At 43.3% G+C, this 22,077-nt stretch overlaps 1 protein-coding gene and 1 pseudogene across 1 annotated transcript; both read right to left on the bottom strand.

Annotated features, from left to right (window-relative positions):
• Nucleotides 1–5,124: 5,124 nt before the first annotated feature.
• On the bottom strand, nucleotides 5,125–5,572 carry LOC120077678 (small ribosomal subunit protein uS12m). Its single transcript, XM_039031667.2, has one exon. The coding sequence runs from the start codon at nucleotides 5,570–5,572 to the stop codon at nucleotides 5,195–5,197; it is 378 nt and encodes a 125-aa protein (XP_038887595.2). The 3' UTR covers nucleotides 5,125–5,194.
• Nucleotides 5,573–10,699: 5,127 nt separating this feature from the next.
• Nucleotides 10,700–14,729, bottom strand: LOC150038454 (L-type lectin-domain containing receptor kinase S.6-like; annotated as a pseudogene).
• Between the last annotated feature and the right edge of the window lie 7,348 nt (nucleotides 14,730–22,077).

Genomic DNA, 22,077 nt, shown 5'->3' with positions numbered 1-22,077 from the left:
AATGGGTCCAAAAGTATATACTACCTCCTAAAGAGGACTCATTTACTTGGACTTGATCCAGGTGTTTTGAAGTTTCATCCTCTCACTCTACCTCAAAGGGCATTGTCCCTACCAAGTAAAAAGATTAAGATCTAGGGCTAGCCGGACAATGAAAACTTTCTTGACTGATGAGCGTAGAAACAAGATTTTCGGCTCATGTTTGGGCCGGGGCAGTTGTTAACTCCCGTTTTTCAGGCTATCAAATGTTTTTTTGACCAATCTGCTTCAGCTAGTGGAGGAACCGAACCAACATGGAATTACACCTTTTTGAGCTAGTCCAGATTGCTTTGATAAAGATTTACCATTTCTGTGTACCTTCTGGAAAGACACTTTTTGCCTCTACGTAAACGGATGAACAATATGGGATCAAAAACATCATATAATACGTTTTGTTTGGGATACTGAAACCCAACCTTTCAGGTGCACAAATTCGCTCATCAAAAAGTCGTTCTATGAGTGCTTTTTCCCCACCCCTCCCGCTCCTCTCCCTCGTAAACTCGATCGAGCGTCTTCGAACCTCTCTCGCTTATTTCTTAGGGCGAGCTTAATTACAAAGCCTTCCCCGAGAAAGAGACAAGCTAACTCAAAGAACCTTGCGAAAGGTTGGAGTTTTTTTGTCTTCCCCAACTACGGATTCTCTTGCAGCGGAATCTATGCCTCTATCTCAGTCAATTTCTTCTTCAATCCCTTAGGCCCATCTCAAATGGAACCAACTTTCACTCTCTCTTCACTATATGGTATCACAGCCTCTTCAGCTTATTCGTTCATTCATTTAGTTAGTGACTTGTCTCTCATTCCAGGCAAGCAATAAAGATAAAGAAAGAATGCTCTAGCTCAGCTTACAAGCAAGGAAGGATCCGACCCAAGTCCTTTTTGAGTCTTCCTCGGGCTTTTTCGTCAACCAAAAAAGAAAGACCAATTCCTTCTTGTCGGGCAGTTCCAATCCGGGAACGATCGGCATTCAATCTCGCTTTGCTCTAGCATCTGTCCTATGCTTAGAAATGATACATGCCATACGCTATTCTTCAATCCCTTCTCTATAACTCTAACAAATTAATTCGGTAGAAGTATATAAAGTATGACTGTGAAGGGAGAAAATTGACTGATTCACCAAGCTAGGTCAAGTAGTTCCTAAAATCTATTGTAAAGTAGAGAAGGAAAGGCATTGACGGTGGATTCTCTAGCGGCTCCCTCTAAGCATCCTACGTTGACGGTATTCTATCTTATTTTCACAGCTTGAGAAAAATAGAAGACCCGATACGATATAGGGGCATCGAAAGCTGCTAGTAGTTGCATACACGGAGGGACCTTCCACAATGAGTGGTACAGGAACAACCAAAAAGATGTAGGCCTCAAAGGAATAGCACGTTTGTGATCTAGTTCCTACCTTCACACACTTCAAGTGTAGTTGCCAGTGTAGCAGTAGTTCCTTTCTTTTCAAGCCTTGCCACGACTCTGAAAGCCTGATTCACTGCTCTCTAAATCATTCCGAAGTCAGTTACGGGTCTAGCTCAGCTCTAAGCCTAGGGTTGGAACCAACTTCTTTCTATTTTAGTATAATTAGAACGGAGTCTCAGTAATCCGTGCTAAAGCTCACCCTATAGCTTCTACTTAGTTTTTTTCTAGTCCTAAAGGTCCTAGACTCATCTCGCCGGCGAAATTCGATTCTCTGTCCTACCTTCTATGAGCCCTAAGCGGATCAAGCTTCCATAGCGTACTGAGCCTACCTATTCAAGAGAACAGAGACTCGCTAAAATGGTATTCATTCTCCTTTCGAGGTTATATAATATACTCGACTATAAGGAGAGGAGAGCTGTAAACTGACCCCCTCCGGGAACTGAGGAATAGCCCTGCAGGGAACTTCTTGTTAATTGCACGCACTAAGTCTTTAAAAGCTAACATGAATCCCCAGAACGTAACTTCAAGCGTCGGAGCTAGAAGAAAGAGAGGGATTCTCGGGCTCGATTTGGTTTAGTATCAAGCTGACCAAGGACTGATAATTGCAGCAGGCACAGACTCAGGTGGTCTGAATAGGGATTCCCCATCATTGTCGGAGGAAATTGCTTGTCTTCGCATGGGATCTCCCGAGTATTAAGAGATGATCGCCACGGTCTCAGAACCATTGATTCCGGATTTAGTACGCAGAGAGGAGCTGGTAACATTAATGCGGAAACACATTGATAATGAAAACGAAAGTCAAGATTTTAGAATTACTAAGTTGGAAATCAAACTTGAAAAAGCACTCCGTGAAGAGTTTATGGATGACTCCATCTATCCCACTCGTGATCAGTGGCGAAGGGTGGCTTTTACGAGCGATACACAACCTACATATCTTACTGCTTCGGCGTTGAAGTACAATCTCAATCAACATGCCATTAAGCTTACACAACCATATAAAAGGATATTAGAAGGCATGTTGAATGGACCCATCAAACCAAACTGTGTCAAAAAAGTAGTCAATCCTAACTGACTCCATACTAAGCTAAGAAGGATGGCCTTTGATAGCTCATTGCTCGGCTAAGTGCTCCGTTCTGTTCTCCTTTCTTTATAGAAGCGGATTAAACATGAAAAGCTGCTTAAACAAAGCGTAAACGCACAATCAATGGAAGGCTTCCTTAAAACCAACCACCTTTCCTTCGTTCACTCCTGACCTGACAGAAGCTATGAAACCATCCATAGGGGAAGGGTGACTAAGCTCGCGAATCGAATGGTTAAAAAGCCGACTCTGTATAATGACAGCATAGCTCCCTCTTGACAGCTTGCTTCTGTTAGAGCTATTCTGTCACTGTCCTTCCCTACTTTCTCTGTCGATACCGAACACGGTTTCTAACAAATTCACTAACGACTTGTTTTGTTGACAGAGTGGCTCCGAGTGACAACTAGACTTTCACACTCCCGACTTCTGCTATAAGCCTATAAAAAAAAAGAGGGCAAGCAAAAAGGACAAATGCCCAAATAAAAGAGGTACGCAAGCTAGAACCCGGAAAAGATATGAGTTTCCTTCTATGATTAGGTAAAAAAGCCTTCATCCTTCTGGATTCTATGCCAAACCTGTTTTCGTTTTAGAAGAGTTTTCAAAGCATTTCTATGATCCTATTCTGCTCACTTCGAGCTCTCGATAGTAGTCGTCTTTGTCACTCCGTTCACTACATTGAGTCTACTTTCTTTTCTGGTTTACTGAATCCGTAACGATTTCACTCGTTCGAGTTAATAGTTAATCAAGGCATTCGAGTCAAGCCAGACAAAGACTTGTTAGCATGTCTAGTAATTCGAAAGGGATCTGGGGTATGACTTGAAAGCTTTACCCGCCTGCTGTCCCAGTAACCGCCACTGGCTATACTCAACTGTTAGCAACAGAAGCTTTAATAGAATAACAGGAAGCAAGTCCACTGCCAAACCCTGGGGCCTAGGGTACCTTCTTCCCCGTGCCTTCCCTCATCTTTGAAAGAAAATAAAGGGATCCGGTCCTAGGGACCTTAAAGCAAAGGCGAAAGCATTCCAATTGATAACATGTGAGTGGCCCAGAAACGGACTCCCCTTTTGTGGACTCACACTAAACCTCCAGTTTTGGACTCGCGAAACCTTCTTTGAACTCTGAAAGATGGGCGTAGACTCGAACTAATGTTCATGGACACGTAAGAGAACCAAAGCAAATAAGGTATATAGCGCAAACGAGGCTAAGAAGAAGATAGCATTAAGGAAGAGAGCAACTACGAGCGATGAAAGCGGAAGATTGAATATGAATAAAATAAGAATCTGTAGAAATTCTCATAGGTGAAGCAAATCAAACGCATTTTCAGACAAAGAAGATAAAAAAACAAAACGAGAGTGGCTAGGAAAGCCCTGGAGATTCTATAATTCGACATTCGAAGACTCTTGTGACTCGCACCCTCATACATCTTACTCTGGCTTACTACAGGTCTTAACGCATATGTTTACCCATTCTTTCGATTGGGAACCTGGCCGTTTGTTTTTATGGCAATGATGCGCATATTTTCATTTTTCTTGTAGTTCCGCTTCTTGCTCTAAAAATGCAATAAAGACTTTTTGGAAATCGCCGGTGGTTTTTTCCACCAAGAAAGGCATGGGAGTCTTTAGGCATTGTTGAGGATAAAAGAAGACTGAAATGGCCTATTGATTGAAGCTCTACGCTGTGGAATCGTCCGGGTCCCAGGGAGCGAAGCGTTCGGGTTTAATCCTTTGAGTTCAAGGAGGGAGGAAGGCTTTATAAAAGCGGCTTTTGCCATTCTCAATCGCCTTCATCGCCCTGGAGAGGAATCTTAGGTCGCCTCTCTTCTTCTCCAAGAGAACATTGATGTCCAGCCCCACATCTGACTCTTCATCCACCGGAATGGAACGACGATTCACGAGCTCGGCGGCCTTTTGCTTTAGCTCTTCGGCCCGATCCTCAAAAAGGTTCATTTGCCGTTCCACCCCCCGATACTCCTTGGAAGACATTAGCCGACAAAAGGCCTCCCTTTCCTGTTCACTCAACCTTTCTCTGAGGTTGAGCCCAACCGGGCGGACCTGATGATCTGCAGGAGGCTCCACGAGAAGCTGCTGCGCGACTATCTTAGTTGAAGGATCGGCCCCGCCTAAGGCAGGTGCACGGGAGGGCGAAGGAGAAACAAAAATAGAATGGACTTCTTCGCCTTCCTTCATGTCGTAGACTTAGCTTATCGACGGGTCTTGCATTAGATACATACAGCATTTTCTTTGACTCATGCAAAAGAACGTTCTTTGTTTGAGTTTGAAGTCGTTACCTTGCGGGAGCCACCTGGGCGAGACCCTTCTCTCCTTTTTTGATTATTTCCATATGGTATGTTGAATCACTTATGAAGTCGACTGAATGTCGACCGTGTCTGCTTCAACTTCACCCGTCACTCGTGTCGTGTAGTGTAGCAAGACTAATAAGTGGTCAACTGAATTTATGAACGAGCAACTATTTATTAGTTGCAATATCTTTCACTTTTTTTTATTCTTCCTCCACTCACCTCCACGGGCGAATGGAGTCTAATACACTCTTTCTTAGCTAGTGTAGTAGACTGCATGAGAGGTCATTCGGAAGGGCTCTATATAGTTCGATTTTGGGGCGTAACATTGTGGTTGTTCCCTCGACTGACCGAGAAAAACAAGTGAAAGAGGCATCTTCCATTCATATCGATTTTGGTTTTTCTGCACCATATTTAGATCTGCCTCTTCTTCGATCCGGAATTCCCAGCAAATCCTTGACTCCTCGAATACAATGGGATTTCACACCTGGCGAATCTTTCACTTTACCTCCTCTTATTAACACCATAGAATGTTCCTGCAAATTATGACCTTCGCCCGGAATGTGAGCAAATATATCATGTCGATTTCTCAACCGTACTTTGGCTATCTTACATGGAGCTGAATTAGGTTTTTTTGGTGTTCTCGTTGAAACATGCGGGCGTACTCCTTGCTTCTGGGGACATTGATCCGAAGCTCGAGTACGGTCCGTGTGCCATTTTTCTTCTCTACCATGACGAATCAATTGATTTAATGTAGACATCACTCTTTCCTTTGTTCTTCCCCCCTCTTTTTGCCCTCTCACTAGTGATTACTCCCGATCCGAAGCACCCCTTTTCCATTCATAGAGAAATCCAATCGTCAAAATCAATAAAAAGGCCATCATGGACCAAGATCCAAACAGATCAATCTTGTTGAGAGGTACTGCCCAAAGAAAGGAAAAGGTTACTTCCGGATCAAGGATAATAAATAAAATGGAAACAAGATAAAATCGTATATCGAAATGACTTCTGGCATCACCGGAAGGATCGAAACCACATTCATAGGCCGACAATTTTTCTTGATAGGTTGAACTATTGGAAGCAAATGGGAAAGGAACACCGAGGGGATCAAAGAAACTAGCAGACTGATCACTAAATAGATACAAATAGGTGCAAATTCTGACATCACCACAGCCCATTTGGTTCTTTCGCTCCTTGACCGTGGAGCGTCATACCGAAAAAGAAAAAAAGAAAAAGCCCATTCCAAAACCTTCACTATCAAGTGAAAGATAATGAAAGAAATTCCAATGAGAAATTTAGGAACCCGGATGAAGATCAGAAAAAAGCCGCACTCAAACGAGGCGGGGGATCCATGTGAAGCAGACCGACAATCAGATAAGGAGAGATTCAATCAACCTCAGAGAGGAAAACTAGGGATTTCCGCATAATCAAATAGCCGGAATCGCGACAATGAAATCTTGAAACACACAACCACAACAATCAAATAGAAAGACTACGGCGAAAGCACAACCGCATCGGAGACATCTTGCACAACCGGAACACAGACCCAAACTCACTAATCCCCTGATTCTAAGATTAGATATCAGTTAGTTCAATGATTGGTCTTTAACAAAGAAAAATAAAGAAATACCTGCCGCATCTTACATATATGAAATTTGCACGATTTTCCCGTTTTTGAACATCACTAAGATAGGCTTTTCCCCGAACCATTGACTGACCCTTGTTCGGGAGGGAGAAGTTTATTCATTCAATGGAGCTTTATTTGTTTGATCTAGTAAGAGGGGTGTTAGAAATAAGCCACCGCCCGACGAAACAGCGGTTTACAATAGAGCGACCCAGGACATCGAGCGAAGAGCTCCAATGCACGTATTCGGAGCTACGCGGATGCCGTAGTCGCAGAAGCCAGATCAACATCATGACAACGGCATTCTCGAAATTGTTGGGCCAGCCACAATTGGTGTAATGTCTGGGTGCGTATGGCGGTACAAGAAAGCCCCTACTCCCAACAGATGAATTAGGTTCAAGGGAAGGTCCTACTCGTCCCGTCGAACCAATAAAAAAACCACTTTCCTACTCGTTCCGCCAATAAAAAAACCTCTTACATTCCCATGGAGCGGTAGGCCCAGGGTCTCTAAGAGCTCACAACTTTCATCAAAGTGTTCTCCAATAAAGACATCATGAGATGTAGCCTCAAAAGGTCATATATGACCTCAGTCTCTGGTCTCAATTGTGGGTATCCCTACGAATACTAAACGAAAGGAAGAAAAGCACTCCCTTATTGTACTGAAAGAAGGGGCTTTTCCCTAAATATCTTGGGAAGCGAAGAAAATGAGAAATGAAGAGAAGTCGTCCCCTCTACTGATCAAACCCCCCAGAAGAGTTTACTGCTAGAAATCAAAGTGATTAAAAGCCTTCTATTCTATAAGAAAAATCGAAAGTAGTTACTTCTAGCTTCACGTAGGTCTATGAAGGTATCCCGCTTAGATTGAGAGTACGCCCCACCACGACCACGGATAAAGAAGCCGACTCCATCGTGCTATAGCTATATCGAGAATAGAGGAAAGATAAGATTAGGTCCGCCTTTGTTTACGGGAATGCCGTAGACTGAACACTTTCCAATACCAATAGAGATGAATAAAGAAAAGTACGTTTCTCCATCAGTTGAAAGCTCCCCCTTAGCTTACTAAGGCTTACGGCCTTATGCTAGTTCGCCTAGCGGTAAACCTTCTTTCTTCACTGGTTAGGATCGAGCCAATCATCACGGCTTTAGGGGAGCTGGTAATCCCTTTCCAGAGGAATTTGAAAGTTGCTCGAACCTGGTGAGAGGATTTTCTTTGTTGCAAGTCTTCTTTGCAGGATTAGTTAGTATGTGATGCTTATCATTAAGCACCCTTTCTCTGTACTGTTTGCCTATCGGCTCACCTCCATTCGTCCTTAGAGCTTAAGGAGAATAGCTCAAGTTATAAGATTCAGCTGCCCGAAATTTGAAAAAAACTCCCAACCCCGGGAACGGGGAAGGTAAGTGGTACCGACATACTTCTCCTCTGTCTTGCCTATCTTTCTTTAATTGGATTGGGAGACCCGACTTCTTAGGATAGTCTGAGGTCATGAGTTGCGCCTAATCCACTTATCTAATAGGTAATATTTTCCAGTAGGCATCAGTTATTGGTGCAGCTGAGCATATGCTAGAAAAGGACCTGCCCTCGGAAAAAAGAGCATTTCATGATTCTTGCCCCTTATCTAATTACCTGTACCGTAGTTCTTTCTTTAAAAGAACTTCCGACAACACAGGTTACGCCTTTAAGCACTCCAACATCAAAATCGGTGGGATCACTAATCTTTGAATTTTTGGCTCACAAACAAAGCACCTACCTCGGGCTCGGGACTGTTTGCCGCTGCGCATCTTCGCCGACTACCTTTGATGGTTCATAGTTGAACTAGGCAATAAGGGATATTTGAACTAGAAATGATGAAATGAGAGTTGCATTTATGCTTGTTCACCGCTAGTTGTTGTTCGTCTTCTTTAGAAAGCCATACACGACTTTCAACATCGTCAGTCACTGAAGCACTTTTCAAACTATATGAAACAGCCTCTCTATACTTGAGATTCAGAGTCGTTTGGGAAGAGTCCTTAAGCGGCGGCATAACATGCTTCGCATCTATGCTGTTTACTGATTATGGAGTATTCGGTTTGGGTCCGGCTCGCTTGGCACTAGACCGGGAAAAAACTCCTCTAATTCTTATAGTCTCGAGTCAACATGTCAGCCATTCTTTTCTCCGAAATCCTTTCTTCGAAATCCTTCTTTCCCCTCGTATTTCTCAGGGTTGAGGAAGACAACTCTATCAATAACAAGAAAAAGGTAGCAATTCCGTTGAAAGTGGTAAACGACTGATTCCTCTCTCATTGTCTTGGAGGAGGTTCCTCTCTTGTTTCAGTGCCAGGGCTATGATTTTCTCGCTATTGAGACACTTACTTAATTTTAGGCGGAGAATGGGAGGTAAGGAGGAATCAACGTTATCCACGATATTAAGGTAAGGTTTTGACTAAGGCTGGATATCCATATATGAGCTCGTAGCAAGGCTTTTTCCTTGTAACCTTCGTGCTGTCCCTTCGAAGCAGAGATATGGATCTCTTTTTGAATGAAAGCACCCTTTCTTTAGGAGCGGAGTCCATGAAGCGGAGAAGTCAAGTCGCCTCTAAAGCCCCTCCTTTTGGTATAGCGAAACGAACTATTTGACTTTGTCCTCTTCGCCTTACTTACTCCTTCGTCCTCTGAGCCTATCGGCATCTTATTCGCCTATCGGCTCACCCCCGGGTTATTCATCGCGTTGACTACTACCTTTTTGACATGTTCTTCGTCGCGTAGCACAGTAGATTGGTTTTGGAACAATACCGAGAAAATCATTGAAAATGGCCTATTTATTATCAACACTAATGTGAAATACACAACCTTGACTTCGACCCTTCGCCTATCAATGAATTAAATAGGGTTTGCTTTACTATCGCAACAAGAGAGAGAAAGGCCTAATGCTCATCAGGTCTTCAACCTTGACAAGAAAGAGCTTATAGGTGTTCAATAGTCGCGAAGGGTGGGCCGGGGCCATAATGAAAGTATAGCAGGGCTTTAGAGGTGAGCCGATAGGCGAACAAGCGTGGCTGTAAAGCGAAGTGGCTGTTTAATTTCATAGTTCATCTTGACTTGAGTGAAGCGATTGAAGTCCTTAGATGATACTTGACACAGCGGGCATAAGTAAAGAATGGAGCTTCTATTCGAAGCGTACTTGTTCGCCGCACACCATTTTGGAGAAATCGAGACTGGGGGGAAAGAGCAACCAACTCCTAGGATATGTCTCGAATGCTTTTCTTTCGCCCTCTCCAAGTATACCAACAGACATAACTGAAACAAGAAGAAGATGTAAGCGACGAAGAGGACGGATTCCGCTGCTATTGCTATTTCACCGATAGGCGAACAAGCAAAGAAGGCCGTAAGGGGACGAGGTGAGCTGATAAGCGAACAGTCCGCCGGGAGGTGAGCCGCGATAGCTATGGAATAGCCGTAGGGCACGAACGGTATTCAATTGATTTGAGCTCTATCGTCCCACCGGTCCAAGCCATATCAACGAAAACCGTCCGTTGTCCTTTACTTGTTTAGTGGCATCTGTCTGAGGGCATCTGGAATTGTCTGTTTCGGTATTCACTCTTGTAAACGGTCGCAAACGCTCATCTGTCTACGACCCTTCTTTCTTTTATTCATATTCAATATCCCGGTTATCTTTTTAGCGAATATCTCCCGTGCTTGGTTAATCGATTGAAGTACAGGTGCTTCGGTCAGCATGCATGACTAGGTGCTAAAGAGGTGCTAAAGAAATAGAAGCTTTTTATGCTCAAATTACATCAGCAGGATCAACTGTAGGTATTGGAAATTGGTAAAGCATGACTGACGTCCTCAATCCGTCAATCCAATCAATACCGCTTCCCCTCTTTTATTCAAGATAGCTGCTTTTATTTTATTCAAGGGGGGGCGACTTGCTTGTAAGTAACATAATTTTTTTCTTGAAAGATATGCTACTTCCCGCTCTTCTGTCTGTCATCTGTCAACAGGTATCGGTCGCATCTGGTCAATCAGTACACACGATATCTGTCTGTAAATAAATCGAGATCTTTTTCGTTATGAGTAGTATTGTTTATCAGAAAGGAACTGAAAGACTATATCTGGGCTAGCTCGACTCCACCCCTACCAGGGCCTGAGCCCTTGGGGTGGAGGTGAGCGTTAATACAGTTTCAAACTATGAAATAAAAAAGAGTCTTAACAATAAGTCGACAACAGGTATCAAAATTATACAACAAGAAATAAGCAGAAATAGGTGCATAACGTTAAAAATGAGAATGAAATAGATAAGAATTTGGAATTCATACTTCATTTTCGGGCATTACAGAGGTTATATAATACACTCGACTATAAGGAGAGGAATAGTTATAAAAAAACTATATTAAAGGAAACACAACTTCATCGTTGAGGTTTGTTGAAAGGTGGAATTCCACCGATATAAAAAATTGAAGACTGGTGTTGGTTAACAAGCTTCAACCATGTCTGATACCAACTGCAACAAAGACCCCATACTGACAACCATTTGAAGTAATATGGCATTTCTTGAGCAAGTCTTAGCTAAATTGGCTCCGTTGGGTCATATACAGTGCATCATCAAGACTGGGACGATCTCCACTGAGATTCAATATTTCTTCAGATTCAGGTAAAACTGGTCAAATGCCCACTCTTGGTTTACTCACCGGCAACACAGAGTGGTGCTTCACCTCTAAGAATCCTTGCAGCTTCCTTCACCGGCGCTCACCTTTTTTGTTTGGGTGCATACAAGAAAGTCCCATCATCAGCATCCTTTCCATTTCCACCCCTTCTTCCCCATCAACCGTCGAATCAACTGTTTCAATTAGTTTCCCCTTTTTCCACAGGTTCCAGACCCAGTCAACAACCACAATTCCATTATCATCAAGAGGCCTTCTCCCCGTTGCCACCTCTAACACTACCACATCAAAGCTGTAAACATCTGTCTTCTCAGTGGGAATACCCAAATAAACATACTCAGGTGCAAGATATCCCATTGTTCCTGCCGGTATAGTAGCTTCTCTTGTATTCGAACTGTGTTCTTAAACTTCTGCCAGACCCAAATCCCCAAGCTTAGCATTGAACTCCGCATCAAGCAATATATTACAAGTCTTCACATTTCTTTCTTTGAATTGAATTGCCTCTCACATTCTCCATTCAGATAAGTAAGAGCAGAAGCAACCCCCAAAACGATATGAAATCTTTGCTTCCATGACAGGACTCTCGTCGAATTGGAGTTTCTGTGCAGAATATTGCTGAGGCTTTCATTGGGTAAGTAATAATAAACCAGAACTAACTCAGTATCTTCACAGCACCATCCCTGAAGCTGAACCAAGTTCTTGTGCCGTAAACAACCCACCATTGTTTCAAACTCTATGGTTCAAGGATTGCGCACGCAATCAATTCCATTGGCCCTCTCAAACCTTTTAATAGCCACTTCTCCATCAGATGGAAGAAACCCAAAGGTCTTGAATTGCCACCAATCAACAATGTGAACTGTTGAGCCCTATCCGTTAGAGGCAGAGAAACCAACATGCATTCAATCTTTTAATTGCTTGGAGAGGTAAATTTGGGCAACAAGAAGAGGACTTGGAGGCCTAATCGGCGAGTACCCGATTCCCACCCGGATCATTTTCATTGCATCTCTGTACTCAATCCAAACCATTATCTGTCTCCCACTAGTCAAATCAATCCCCCTTGAAACAACATTAACAAAAGCCAAAGATACGCCCTCGCTTATATACCTATATTGTTGAGATCAATATCTATATGATTCCCATTGATGTCAACAAGCGAAGGGTCGAAACTGGTATCAAATTCCACAGCGATGAATGAATCTTCCCCATCTAAGGCCAGTTCTGGGAGACCCATATACCCGGGGCGGAAAGAATCCACATTAGAGGTGATCAGAAACGCAATCCCATCTCCAGAAGGACACAGTGGGGAAGATAGTTTTGAGAAGGAGAAACGGCATGAGAAAGATGCGGTGGAGTTCGTCTCGGAATCAAAAAACCGAATAGGGTAGACATAAAAAGCTCTGCCCACACCTGAAGCAAAGGAAGAAGAAGAAGAGAGGCAGCTGACTTCTTGAGTGAGACTAATGGCTTTGTTTCTTAAGTAAGCATCACCAACTAAATTCTTTGCTTTTTGATTCGCTTGGTTCACCGTCTATCTTTACTCTTAGGGGAATGGGATAGCAGTGCAGATGAATTGAATCAAGAGTCAACCACCACTTGTAATTGAATCAGTAAGCGCAGGTACTCAAGATAGAGATTGGGATAGTTCATCCACTGCTCTCTTTTCGATAGACTGCTCGAATGGACAGACTCATAAAGAGAAGTGCGACCTCAGCACCACATCTATCGACCGGGCTAACTGCCCCCGTTGACTCCCTTTTCCCGATCTACTGATTTTGCATGGGCCTCTTCCTATCTCTCAGTCTCATTCCCTATCAGAACCAAGTGACCTTCCCTTCTGACTAAAGAACTAATAAGTGTTGAGAGTCAAAGTAAGGACTCTACCTATCTAGCTATCCATTTTTTTAAATAGAAGAAAGCTACAATCTCATAAAGCTTGCAGGCAAGGCGTTGCTCCGCTCTTGGCTAGCATCCAGACTGCCTTAGTTAGCTACATCCCTCAGGGTTTAACATCCAGAAAGTCATGCAACGAGCTATCAAACAAGAAGTCGTGAATTCCAGAAAGGAAAGAAAGAACTCCAGAAAAGATAGCATAGACGGGTACTGCTACTTGAAAGCCTAAGGAAAATAGCAAGACAGGGGTTCTCATTACTATGGATATATCCTCACCCCTTACTTCTCTTCCATTTTCATTGTATCCTTTTTGAGTTGAAGAAAGAGCCTGTCTTCCAATCAGTCTTTCTTTCGTACTCTCTTCTTTCTCCCTCTTCGGTTAAAGCAAGCCCGTCCAATCCTCAATGCATTACCCCTTTCCCGCCTTCGACTTCAAGCAGTAACCAGATCGCTGCTCTAACGGGTGGGTTTGAGCTAGGGGTTACGCAATTCCATCTTCTCATTGGAAAAAAGAATAGAAAGAAGAACATACGGGAGTAGAAAGAGCAAGTCAGCTACCCTGCCTGTCGGCTACTTCTATGCTCTTGTTTTCAATAGATAGGATGGAAGCACTATCAGTCCTTTCTGCGTCTAATTTAGGTCTAACTTAAGAAATTGTGTAAATGAAGGCGGATCGAGCTTATACTTTTAATTATCCTGTGTCTACTCTTTAGGCAGAATACCGTCACCCAAATTGAAAATTCCCAAACTCGGGGATGTTTCCAGTACCCAGATTTTCTTACAATGAGTACACCGAGCTAAGAGAATAGATCTCATCTATAAGAGTCCTGTTTGTTGCCGAGGAGCTTAGCGGAGAGTATAGAAGATAAGTGGTGTTGCGAATGTTTCCTTTATTGACCGTAAACGTTTAGGCCCTAAAGTCAGATTTAAAGAATAGTTTCGAACGAACCGAACCCACCCCATTCAATTCAGGGCTTTAACTGAAGCAAGCACTTGGCTTTAGAGCCCTATCATGTAAGGGAGAAGAAAGACTGAATGTGTGAAGCATACGGGGGGTAAAAAGGGAACTTCTCCCCCTGTCTATCATCTGCGATCAATGCACTCAATTTATCTTGATTTGGGTAGTCACGGGCTCTTTGAGGGCCTCCACAAATGAAACAACCCCAACCCTTTGTTAGGTTTACCATGCTTGTTCCCAGCTCTTTGGTAGCATGTTCTTCCCCTTTCTTTTGCTCTCCACTCCACCCGTCTTGTTGCCTCGAAGAAGTTCCCCTTTGTTTGTGCGAATGAGTAAGTTTTTCCATGTCATCTACCATTCTTTCTGCAGCAATGATCGCAGAAGCCAAATCCGATACATTTTGCCAACGAAGTTCTACAGTTCAGAATAAATGTGAAAAGAAGAATACCTGTTCTATCTGTAATGTTCTATGTTACCAACTCTGTTACCGAGAGAACAAGTAACTCTGCTATTACCTCTCACTATTGTATTGATTGTACCTGTAAAGAAGAATATCTGTTAAACAGAGTCAAATAGTATGTTACATTGATTTTCCCGAGCTACCAATAGATGTTCTTTGAAACTTGTTGAACGAGAAATATCTGTTCTTTTCTTATTTCTTCTCTCATCTTCTTGATTATCACGTAGGACTTCATCTTTTATGAATGCATACACCTGTTGGGCTGGGGTCGAACTTCTTTCTTGTGTTTGACTTACCTATCGATTCAACCTCGGAATCAATCCCAATGTAGTTTGATTTTACTAGCATCAATCCCGAACGATGCACAAAGAGAAAACCAGTATCCGCCGCTAATTGATTAATACAGTAGCTCTAGAGAAAAAGTAGCGCTACCACCAATAGAATAATGGCGAGGGATTTTATTTTTTTTTCAACACCCGAAGGTAGCCGCACAAGCCTAAGAGAGAGTGTAGGGGGTGCTGGTTCCTTCATTATTTTAGCAAAAGTTCCTGCGGCTCGAGCCAGCTTTGCGCTTTGACCTGGATGACATTCTATATCATGTACCCATGTTCCTATATGTATATCGGCGAATGGTATGCAATTTTCTATTTGAGAATTTAGATAAAGTATCTCGTATCTAGTTGCGGGGGGGCGTGGCCAAGAAGTAGCCAGTTAACTGCCCCCTTCCATTCGGCCTTTCTTCGCTGTGTGAATAAGGTCTTAGTATGTATGGCCATTCTGGGCGGGTCGCTGGTCGAAGGTTTGGACCAATCGCAATTCATCACCATCTTGCCCGCTTCCAATTGATGACTGGCTATTAAATAAGTGTTGACCTAAGTCCCTATGCTGGGGATCGGCTCCCGAACCGTACATGAGCTACCTCGTACGGCTCTTCCTAAGAACTTAAAGCCCCCTCTCTCTAAATAGAAAAAAAAGACTTTCAAAAAAGCCTTGCTAACTATAATAAGTGGCTATTATTAGAGAAACAGCTAGTTCCTTGACTTCTTTGCTCAGTCAAGCTTCCTTGTTCCTTAGTGTAGTCTCGGTCCATAGTTTAAGACTCCGTTGCAACTAGCCTACCTAGTATATATCCACAGTTGACGTGACTCCGTACCGACGCCTTTCCCTTTGTAGACGGCTAAGTTACTTCGTAGCCTTAACGTACTGATTTTCGTACTTTTTTACTATATCATAGGCCTTTCTCGGGCTTTCGTCCCTTTGCCTATAGATGAAGGCTTGGCTTTGTTATCGCTCATGACTTGGAATAGAGTCCGTGTAGTGGTCGGCCTTTCGAATGCCTCCTTCCTGACTTTTCTGAGATGCCCTTTACGACTATAAGGAAGAGGGGGCTGTTCACCTTTGTCAACTTAGCTACTTAATACTCAATACTAAAGTAAAGGCGAATGGCATTCTGAGCTGGAAGGAGGCAAGCAAATGAAGGCAGGCATTACAGGCCGACTACAAGAAGCAAAGCTTTGTAGACTCGACAAGTCGCTTATAAAATGTCGACTATTAAGTGAAGACTTTCCACTTCATTGAAAAAGGGAAGGTTCGAAGACGCTCGACCGATAGGGAGAGGGGAAGGGGGGAGTGAAGCGAAGCTTAGCGAGCTTTCCGCCGACCGACCACTACATAAGCCACTAGCGGAGAAAGCTCGAAGAGTTCCCCTTCATTCGTTGCTAAGCCAAGGTCCCAGGTCTCCGAGTCAGCCGCGTTTTTTCGAAGAATCCTGCACCCATAGGCATACGGCCTGGCAGGCCTTCTCTTTCCGCTGGAGCTTCATGGGCGTTGCCCCGTTACCTAATCAGATGTTTGGATGTAAGCTATACTCCGCGAGGAGCCAAACGGGCGTATGGCCTTGCCATTTGACCTCTCTTCCCGTGTGACTAGGAATGCTTAGTGACAACCTCTTAATTGTCACCGCCTGGCCTCTCTTGCTACCACGGTAGCACCTAGTGTGGTCAGCACCAATCGTGTTCGGGTCACGAAGCTTACACTCATTCACATTGGTTCATCCAGCTATGCCCCGGGCCTTTTGCTCTTCTAACGTAAAAGGTGGCCGGCCATTCGTCAACGCCCAGGAATCCGCTTGACATCTCAGCGGCGGGATTGGATACCCGCATCCGATCGAAGTTCCATTTTAGTGCCCCCCTAACATAAAGGCGAGCTTTTCTAGGTGGGTCGCTTCGCGCAAGACATTGCTTAGGACCAACGGGTCACACGACAGGTGCACGATTGACTTTGCACGCTCCATCCTTCGGCCCTTCGCCTATCGGCTTGGCAGGTAAGCTACCTTGATCCGTCTCTGGTTTCGATTCGTTATGCTCAGCACCTCCAACAAGCCCTAAAGTCTCTTGCCGCCTAAAACTCCGCCAAGAAAGCGCAGCTTTACGTTTAATCCTATGTGCCCAGAGAATGCTATGCGTTCTCCACTTTCGGACCTCGCAAAGAGAGAACGTGTTTTTTCCTCTGAGTTTCTCTCTCATTCGCGGAGCGAAGAAAGCGGGCTTTGCCCCAGCTACCGCTACCCTTGGGAAACCAAAAGAGCTACCGAAGGAAAGGGATGCTGTCTCTCCCTTGGTCTTTTGAGAGGAGAAGGCGGAGAAGAAAACGTCCTTCGCGCAAGTTTTTTTGCTTCCTGCGCCCTTACTAGTACTAGTAAAGGGGCTCTTCGACCAAGGAGGCATCCTGGTAGGAAGGCCGACCACTACATAAGCCGCCATCCGTCCAGGAGAGAAGCAAGCTACCTTTCTTTGATCCACCTTCCCGGGCGGGGAAGAGAACGAAAATAGGCCGCGGATGGTGGTCGTGGTAGGTTCGAGGATCTTACGCGGCGGAGCGAACTCCTCTATCGTCTTGCATTTCCTCTGGCGGACCCCCTCTTTCCATCGTACTGGAGCGATCCGAGAAGAACGATTAGGGTCATATTCTATTCTTTCCACAATGCCCATAGACGAAGTGCTTCGTTTCAGATCAATTCTTCGCTGCAATCGCTTCGATCCACCCCCTCGGTGAAAACCCGTAATACGTCCTGAGGAATTCCTACCAACGGACTTCCCTGTACTCAAAGTGAATTGTCTAAGTGCTCTCCCCTCTTTGCTTTGTCCCTTTGTCGAGATCGTAATCATTCGATTCCGCCCCTCTTCCTCTCGGTCAAGCTGCTTCACCCCTCTCCCTCTTAGTCGAGTTGCTTCGCCCTTCTCCCTATCGGTCGAGCTGCTTCGTCCCTACTTTTATAAAAAAAAAAAAAGGCAGGCTAGCCCCTACTTCTTCTTTCTTCTCCTTCATCGTCGTTGGTCCTTTTTTTTGACATAACATTCTCGGCTGCCTCCAGTCCGGTAGGAAAGAAACCTGTAGCCAGTGACTAGTTCCACTATGGAGCTACGTGTTCTGTTTACGCGCTACTAAGCACGTCGAGACTCTCTTTCGAAAGTGAGATCACCACTGGCTTGAAGAAGAGGGAAAGATCACTCCTAAATACAGCCTTTCTCTTATATACGATACCAGCAGACGCACACACCCCTACCTCCCTCGCTGTCAAAACTCTCCTCTCCAGTGAGACCAGCCACCTCCTTTCCTTCAACTAATTTAAGTGATTCCGTCAATAGGAAAGTCATCTCACTGAACATTTGATTACTCTCTCTCTATAAAAAAAGCCTGCAGGAAGCGCGAAGAGCTAAGCCACTAATGTTGTGGCGAAGGTTATACCTCAGAAAGTCAGCGAAGCTAAGGTTTCGTATGTGTTTGTTATATCCTTTCGATCGAGCGACAACTTCTAAGGAAGGCCTGCATTCCCCTTTGAAAGAAGTAAAAAAAAAAAAAAGAGCGATAGGGAGGAGAGAGAGAAGGTTGCGAAAGTGCTTCTAGATCTCATGGAATAAGGCTGAATTTGGAACTCAACTTTCCTACTTTCATAGAAAAAAAGAATTGTGGAGATGAAATCCTGATTACATTACCGCAGGCCAAAATTTGATTTAGAAGAGCAAGCCATGCGAAATCTTACTAAAGAGAAGCACAGGGGAGACACCCTAGTAACACAGGCACCTTCAGAGCCTACATTCAAAGTATCCTTCGAGAAATCGACGACCCAAGACACAAATCACCAAACACACATATTCATATGAGGAAGAGATCACCCGTTTTCGATATAAAAACTTCAACAGCTGCGGGAGAACGCTTTCTATTAGACAAATAACCTTGGTCGACATAGAGACGTGACGGAACTCTCTCTTTACGCCTCTTCTCATTAAGGAATAATGACTTGGATGCGAACATTTCACAGTGAGAGACTATCTAAGCTATTTATGTTTAGGTGGGACGGTCAAAATCAGACCGATTTAACTAAAAAAAGCTTGTAAGAAAGGCTATCCTGTGCAATACCTCCGATTCCAAATCTTCTTTTTGCTTTGAGTTGGGACAACCCAGCTTAAGTAGTTTCGGTGATAAGGGGTAAAAGGGGTATAGACCCACGTTATACTCTTTTCTACAGCTATAAGCTGTACTCTGAAATGGAAACCTCCTCCACCTATCAGCTCCTTCGCTTGTCCTCATCCCTATGGTATAGTTCATCTAGGGATTTGAAGCCAGAGGAAGCACATTTCCTAGCCAGTTAAAGGCACCTTCGTATGAAACTTCTGCCTTCTTATTGACCTCGTCCCTCTATCTTGGCTGGGTTATCCTGCATTACACTGAGGCTATGTGATTCGAACCTATGGCCATCTTTCTTTGAATTTCAAGATTATCAAAGACGATTTCATTCCATGTTCGGGTTTGATTTTCTCCGTCCTGGTTCACCCATACAGCAGAGCTGGAAATCCGGTTTACTCTACAACGACCGGGATGCTTGCACCTTCTATGGACAAGCCAAAGGAGGACCAACCGGAAAGGAAAAAAGACGAAAGCCCCGAAAAGAAGGACAAGAGGTCGATCCGTCCGGGTTCCATCTAAATCAACCAAATCAATGTTTCCTGGGACTTTATGGAGCAAGTTCAACCATAAGGCACTGCATCAAGCAACTCTAGGTTGTATAGCCTTGTGGTGTAAAGTTGTGTAAATAACTGGACCTTACCACCGGGCTCAAAGGATCTCATTCTCCGTTATCGGATTGGCTCGTGCTGGAAATGGGTCCCTCCCTCTCATTTCCTTCCAGGTTCGCTTTGAAATTGGTGTGGATTAACCCACAATCGGCCATGGGGTCACGAGGATCTGATCCTCAAACAGGGCAATGATAGACAGGCATCGCTAATCTCTTCCCAACCCTAGTATTCTGAAATCCTTTTTTTTAGGATCTCGTATGACCAATCCATGATTCCCAGCTTAAAGGAATGGCCTAAATCATTAGTACCTGGAAACCCTTCTATGGGCAATCCCTAGGGATTGGTGCCCCACCCATCATTCCCTATACCTTATGGGTGGGTTGTAGAACAGAGAAAGCAGACCGGCATCTGTTATTCCTGGTTCCAAAAATGCAGGATACGAAGTACAGTCTATGACGAAAATTTGAAGAAAGATGTTTCATAAAACCGTAGAATGCTACGTAGATGACCTAGCCATCAAAAGCCATAAAAGAGTCGACCACTTGGAATCTTCGATTGCCTTTAGGTAACACAACTTGAAGATGAACCCTATAAAGTGCTTCTTTTCTTCGGAGTCTCGTCAGGGGTTCCATCCGAACTAGGAGAATCAGGACAAGCAATACAGGTGGGAAAAAGATAGCAAGGGAAAGGCCTTACAACACAAAGTCTTGCTCATTCTCGATTATACTGCCTAGACGGACTCAATAGATGAAAGGTGGAGGTTGAGAAAGGATCTTCTAACTACTACTCAAGGAAACCTTTCAGTGGAAGTATATTACACAAAAATCACTACGATATGGCAAGAACTTGTTGAATACAGACCAACGGATGAATGCACTTGTCAAGGGTCAAAGAAGATGATAGAATTCTTGAATGCAGAATTTGTAATGACATTCCTTATGGGCTTAAACGAGTCATATGCAAAAATCAGAGCACAAATTCTATTGATCGACCCTCTGCCAACAATAAACAAGGTATTCTCTCTTATCATCCAAGAAGAAAGGCAAAGATCCATTGGATTCACACCTACAATTGAAAGTATAACTCTAATGGCTAATGCTGAGAAAAAGTTTACATCTGAGAAATCTAAGAAGAAAGATACTCGGCTAGTATGCACTAACTGTGGATATAGAGATCATATTTCTGATAAATGTTATAGACTACATGGTTATCCACCAGGGCATAGACTAGCAAATAACAATTCAGTCCATCAACAAAGGCCGTAGAACTGTATGCAAACTAGTAATGAAAAGCCATTAGAAGCTCCTAAGAATAATCAGTCTGCCTTCTTTGCCAGCCTGAATAATGACCAATACTCACAGCTTTTGAACATGCTGCAAACACACTTGAATACTCAACAAATTGATGAGATTCCTAAGACAGATACTACCCATATAGCAGGTACATGTCTTTCTACTTCACTCATCGATTCTTGTTAGATCATTGATTTTGGAGCCTCTTCTCATATATGCCATGATAAATCTATGTTTAAAGAACTACACATCACTCAAAATATGTCAGTTATATTACCAACTAAAGCTCGTTTGAAGGTTGAGTATATAGGGGACATTCTAATAGCAAAACAGTTGATATTGAAGGATGTTCTATACATTTCTGATTTCAAATACAACCTGCTATCAGTGAGTGCTTTACTTAAGGATGGAAGATATTCTATATCCTTTACTAACACCAATTGTATCATTTAGGACAAGTCAGTTTCGAGAATGATTGGGAGGGCTGAACTAATCAGTGACCTATACTTACTCAAAGTAAATGATGAAAAGAATAAAGACTTGTTTATTGAATCTGCTGATTGGCCTATTGAATCTGCTGTGTTTTTGTGTAAAGCTTTTGCAACTACTTGGCACAATTGTATGGGACACCCCTCTATTAGTAGAATAAAAGAATTGTCAAAGATTATAGAGATTTTTTATTTTTCAAATTGTAAACAATTCTATCACATTTTTCCTTTAGCTAAACAGAAGCGTCTTTTATTTCCTGCCTTAAATAATGTTGTTGAGAATATTTTCGACCTTGTGCACTGTGATATATGGGATTCCTTTAAAACCCGAACACATGCAGGTCACACTTACTTTGCCACCATTGTATATGATAAATCAAGGTACACATGGATACATCTCTTGAAAAATAAAAGTGACATTCTACAAGTCATTCCCAGTTTCTTCAAACTTTTTGAGACTCAATTCTCAAAGAAAATCAAAAGTTTTCATTCTGATAATGCTCCTGAATTAAATTTCAGAATTTTTTTTGCCAAAACAGGAACTACTCATCAGTTCTCCTGTGCATATACCCCTCAATAGAATTCAGTGGTTGAAAGGAAACATCAACACCTCCTCAACGTTACAATAACCCTAATGTTTCAGTCCAATGTTCCTCTCACCTTTTGGGGAGAATGCGTCCTCACTACAGCATACTTAATCAATAGAACACCTATAGTTTTACTATTCAACAGCACTCCCTATGCTGTTCTGTTTAACAAAACTGCTGACTATGGCTTCATAAAGACATTCGGATGCCTTGCCTATGCTTATACACCAACAGTCAACAGGTTTAAATTCGAT

The sequence above is a fragment of the Benincasa hispida genome, chromosome 1, assembly GCF_027475165.1.
Source record: "Benincasa hispida cultivar pf3 chromosome 1, pf3_genome.v1.1, whole genome shotgun sequence".
Lineage (NCBI taxonomy): Eukaryota > Viridiplantae > Streptophyta > Magnoliopsida > Cucurbitales > Cucurbitaceae > Benincasa > Benincasa hispida.
The sequence above is the reverse complement of the archived record's forward strand: the minus strand, read 5'-3'. Positions and strand labels throughout refer to the sequence as shown.

Bases quoted from the DNA above. Each gene is read 5' to 3' on its own strand.
- LOC120077678 (XM_039031667.2), bottom strand. From the start codon at position 5,572: ATGTCTACATTAAATCAATTGATTCGTCATGGTAGAGAAGAAAAATGG.